Source organism: Neophocaena asiaeorientalis, unplaced genomic scaffold (assembly GCF_003031525.2).
Source record: "Neophocaena asiaeorientalis asiaeorientalis breed wild unplaced genomic scaffold, Neophocaena_asiaeorientalis_V1.1 scaffold251, whole genome shotgun sequence".
NCBI lineage: Eukaryota > Metazoa > Chordata > Mammalia > Artiodactyla > Phocoenidae > Neophocaena > Neophocaena asiaeorientalis.
In genome coordinates, this window is record NW_020173377.1 from 3,753,795 (window position 1) to 3,758,743 (window position 4,949).

General features: G+C 43.8%; 1 protein-coding gene across 2 annotated transcripts in view; it reads right to left on the reverse strand.

Moving 5' to 3' along the window:
• The window catches only part of WNT5A (Wnt family member 5A), a 25,802-nt gene that overhangs the window by 15,486 nt on the left and 5,367 nt on the right, over positions 1-4,949 (reverse strand). For both annotated transcript variants that reach the window (XM_024746460.1, XM_024746461.1), the window contains exons 2-3: positions 4,318-4,451; positions 2,845-3,095 (exon numbers count right to left, since the gene is read on the reverse strand). In XM_024746460.1, coding sequence (XP_024602228.1) covers positions 2,845-3,095; positions 4,318-4,451 — 385 coding nt within the window. The remainder of the gene's footprint in view (positions 1-2,844; positions 3,096-4,317; positions 4,452-4,949) is intronic.

The window sequence follows — 4,949 nt, forward strand, 5'->3', positions numbered from 1 at the left end:
GGTGTTACATCTACCTAGCCTGAATTGGCAAGGCAGAGAACAGCAAGGGAGTGGAGAGAAATGAGGAGAGCAGACAGATTCTAGGGAGTGATTTGAGGATTAACGCTGATAATATAGAAAATGCTGTGTCCCTGGACGGGAGACTTGTAGAATAAAGAGGTAGTCTGAGGAAGAGAGAGAAAAACAATCCTCTGGAGACAGAGGAAGATAAACCACTCTCCTGTATATATAGAGCACAAAAGGGCTTTTACATAAAACACAATAATGCTGCTATTTTCATAAGTCTATCTTGAACATATCCTTTTTTTGCCCCAGAATACAAACCTGGTAGAAATCTCTAAGCTAACTGGTCATTGCAGGGAAATGTCAGCTTGAAAAGTGCTCTTTGGCTAAAGCCTGTGGATACAGTCATCCTGGATGGAACACTGCTGGTCCACTTACAGCTCCCTCCCTGTGAAATCTACATCTACTCCTATTCTCACCCTCCTTAAAAATGGCGCCTTTCTTATACATCTTTTCACAGCATGGAAACAAAGACGAGACAGAGACAAAAGCTGGAAGGAAAGGCTAGCATGATGAAAAAACGATAAAGTTTCCAAAATGAAGAGTGGGCCCTTTATGAGGCGATGGTGTACAGCGCCTGGACTGGCCTTGAGAAAGGAGGTAAGGGGTTGGGGGTGGCAGCCTGAGTCAGACACTGGCCCCATCACAGGGTCAGATTCTCAGGGACAAGAACTGGCCTCCATGTCCCTGCTGTACTAAGTGCTCTGGAGTGGGGCACCCACATACCTAGCATCAAAGGTGTTTTAAATTTTCCCTTATCTCATTCTCTTCCAACATACCATTAAATAGAAAAGTGAAAGCTAAGTAACTTTTCCACTATTGGCGTGGGGTCCATGTTTCTCTTCCATAAAAATCTATTCTGATTTTTCTTCTCTCCATCTCTCTCTTTTTTCTTTAAAGGCTCTGTCTGCGTTCACCCGAAAGCCACCCAGCAGCAGCTTTCTGCTCTGAGACCTTGGACACCTGAGGATCCTTGGGCAAGGTGCTCCCAGGGCCTCCGTGACTTGCTAATAGGATCTAGGAGGGCTCCCTCCTCTAAGGCCGCCACAAGGTTCCACTCCGGCCCAGTTCGATTCAACCTAGACAGTGCCACACAGCTGAGGACCAGAGAGTCTACTTACAGGGGACAATTAAATACAGGCCTTTGTACCAAGGGTTCTGCTTGTTCCCTGAGGAGGCAGGCTCTTTGAATCTTGGACCACATTTTAAATAAATCTTCAGCAGAACTCAAATCCACTTAGCAAACGATAGCTTATTCTGAACACGTTGGCCCAAAACAGACTACGTAGGAAGAGGATCTTAAAGCTGTGCTCCAGTGACTACACAGAAAAACAGTTCCAATTGCTATCTTCCTTCCTTGTGGCCATCGGAGGTGTATGATTTTCACTACCTCGTATACATGTGAAAAGCCACTCCCATAGTTTAGTTTGAGAGGAAGGCAGATAGGGGGAACATATAAGGCAAAGGTGACGGGGGAAAGCTGACAGGTCACCATTCTGATATAGCCAAAAAAAAAAGGTTTTGGGTCCCTCACAATATCAAAATGCACCAGAATTCAATCTTCACTACGCTGCCAGTTAACTACATAAGGCAGCCCACAATCAGGGGAAAACTCCGGTGTTCCTGAAGCTTAACTCCTAGGTTCAGAGCCCAGTACATACATTAGCACATTTTAATCATTAACAGGAAGGACAAAGCCCTATGAAACTCTGCAGGCTGAGGCTGCAGACCATTTTCCCATTCAATTAGAGGAACAGCTTCCACTCCTGTATTATTGTAGTTTATGAAGCCGCTTGGCTCAAACATCCACTGACAACTCTTTTTTGTTCTCAATGAATGCACTTTTCAGGGTTTTTAAAAAAAGCGTTTTATCCGTCCATGACGGACATTAAGCCAACTTTTTATCTTCAGTCAGTATAAATAGTTAATTGCTTTGATAAATTGCTTCTTATTTTAGGAGTCACTGCAGTCATATTAATTACACAGGCTTGTTTGCATAAAAGTAAAAAGAGACCGAAAATATTCACGAGAAAACACAGACAGGACCACATCTGTGAGACTGTAGCCTATGCTATTCAACCGAACCAGAGGCAAACTGATATGCCAAATTCTTTGCCTTTAGCCCAGTTTTAATGCCACCTCCTCCCTGAACGGAATAGCAAGTTCAACAACACATTTAAAAATAAAGAATTGGACCGTGAGCCATACGTTAAAACTTTTTAAAGTTTCTAGGCTGAGATCTGAAGCATGTGCCTTTATATCAATGGCCAACATCGCAAATGTAAATTGGATCACATCTGATTTAACTTCTTTCTGGGCCTAAAAATAAAGCCTTTAACATATATATCTTGATAGCCTCAGGAAATAGCTATATTAGGAAAATTAAAACCTTGTTTACTTCCAACACATCCAGCATTCTGAAAGATGACAGTTTTTGGTCTGATGCTTGGGCCACTTTAAAATGACTCAGCTTTCCTCCTCATCTTTTGAGATGAGGTGTTCTGCTACTACTATTTTAAACAAAATGCTTTTTAGAAAAATTAAGTGTTCAGAAAAATGAAGGTGTCTTTGATGCCCTCCCCCATCTCCTGATTTGGGTCAAGGAGTCCAAAACTTATAATTAGATGTGGGGACAGGCATACACACAGCCATAATGACAAAATTCCCAAGCCACCAGCCTGCTGGAAGACTCCCTCAATATCAAGCTTGTAAGTAACACTAAAGACTTCTCCTAGGAGAGAAGTTTCTATATATTTAAAAATACATTAAATGGTTTCCTACCTATCTGCATGACCCTGCCGAAGACTGAGGTGTTATCCACGGTGCTGCAGTTCCACCTCCGGTGTCGGAACTGATACTGGCATTCTTTGATGCCTGTCTTTGCGCCCTCTCCGATGTACTGCATGTGGTCCTGATACAAGTGGCATAGTTTCTTCTGTCCTTGAGAAAGTCCTGCCAGTTGGCTGCACAGAGGCTGTGCTCCTATGATATATACTTCTGACATCTGAACAGGGTTATTCATACCTAGCGACCTAAAAAAGGGAGGGGGAGATGTGCATTCAAGATTTACGTGAACTCTCAAGGTGGGCCCCCTGAAAACATGTCAGCAATACATAGTTTTAGGCACACAGATGCTTTTTCTCTCCTGCTTGTCCTCATGACAAAGTATGAGAAGGGCTTCATAAAACTCCTCTGTTTAAACTCCACTCAGAAAACAGAGGTATTGTGTAGTCCCCATCCTGCCATCTGGCTCCTCCGTTAGAGTTTTCACTCCCTTCCTTGCCCCTCGCCGCCATATACCTGAAGCAGAATTTCACATAATTCTGAAATCCACACCAGAGAAGGGGGAAATGGCAGTTTGGGGTACGGGCCTCTGACGACCGATCTGCCTTGAAAAATGTATGAATGCCGAAAGTAGACACAATTAGACACGGGTAGGAGATAGATAGCAGTTCCTTTTGACTGACGGAAGAACAGTAGGACAAGTGTACTGAAGAATACTTGTCCTACCGAAGAAAAATTCAGCCCGTTCCGGACATTTTAAAAGGGCTCCTTATGTGATTGTGAAAGACCCAAGACAGGGTATCCAGTGAACAGAAGTCGTGTTTGACAGTCAGAAAAATGCTGTTCATTTACAGCGAAAAAATATCCAGAACGCCGTCAAAAATAATCCCCTGGATATACTGCAGTCTATCTTCAAGGCCCCTGCCGGCAAGAAACCCTCGTTTAGGGACATTTGACTACTTCAAGTTGACCTCCTTTTGATCAATTTCAAGCCCCAAATACCCACTTGGAGGTTAGCTGTCTTCCTACAACTAACTCTGCCTACCTCAGACCCTGAAGGTTAATAACTTCAAGTGACAGAAAATAAACGCTGGAACTCACTTTTACTGCCTCGAGGTGGCAAAAAGTAAATTTTATAGATAGGCTTACAATTATTAGAGAAGTGAATTTTGGTTCCCCTTTATTACATGATGTGCTACAAGCATACCTCTGAACAAGGACCTCACAGAAAAAGGTCTGAATTTATAGGTTCTGATTCCCTATGGAGCTAAAGATAAGCTTCAAAGCATCAGCAAATTAAAAAAATGTTTTGATTTAAAGATACATATATATGTATATACATACCTGTATAAGATATACATATATATGTGGATTAGATAAATGCACCCAAACTCACGACTCAGCTTTAAATATTGCAGCATTATACAAACGAATCTTTAAATAAAAGAGTATGCACATAGAAAAACTTACCACCAAGAATTGCCTTCTATTACGACCTGGGCGAAGGAGATAAATATGGCCAAAGCCATTAGGAAGAACTTGGAAGACATTGCCCTTCCAGCCGTCCCCAAAGCAACTCCTGGGCTTAATAGTCCAATCGACTTCTGGAGAGGGAAGAAAGGAGCAGATGTTTATTGCCTCTCAGATAATTTTCAAGCATACAAGTTTAAACAACGGAAGCATCCGGGGTCTCTTAAGTTTACTGTTGATTGACTGCGCTTCTCCTCCGTGAGTTTTTTGATGGCAAGATATAGGCAGTTTCTTTTTCCAAATTAATCCACCCACGCAACCTCACCAGGAAATCTGATTTCGCTGGGATCCTGCGCGCGGGGCACGCCAGCGATTACAAACATGTCTCAATGCTGTTGAGTCAAAACCCCGGTGCCAGGCGCTGCCTCCTTCCTGCTTGCTCGCGTCCCGCACCCCCTCGCTCCCCTCTAGTTCGCGCTGCGCTGAGTCCCTCCTCGGGAATTCACTCAGGAACCCGCTGCCACCCTCGTCCGCTCCCCGACCTGGGCAGAGCAACAAGTGGAGCCGGAATTAATTCCATGAGCGAGAGGAGCGCAAAGGCGAGAGGATCGCGCCGCCGGCGGCTGCGGAGG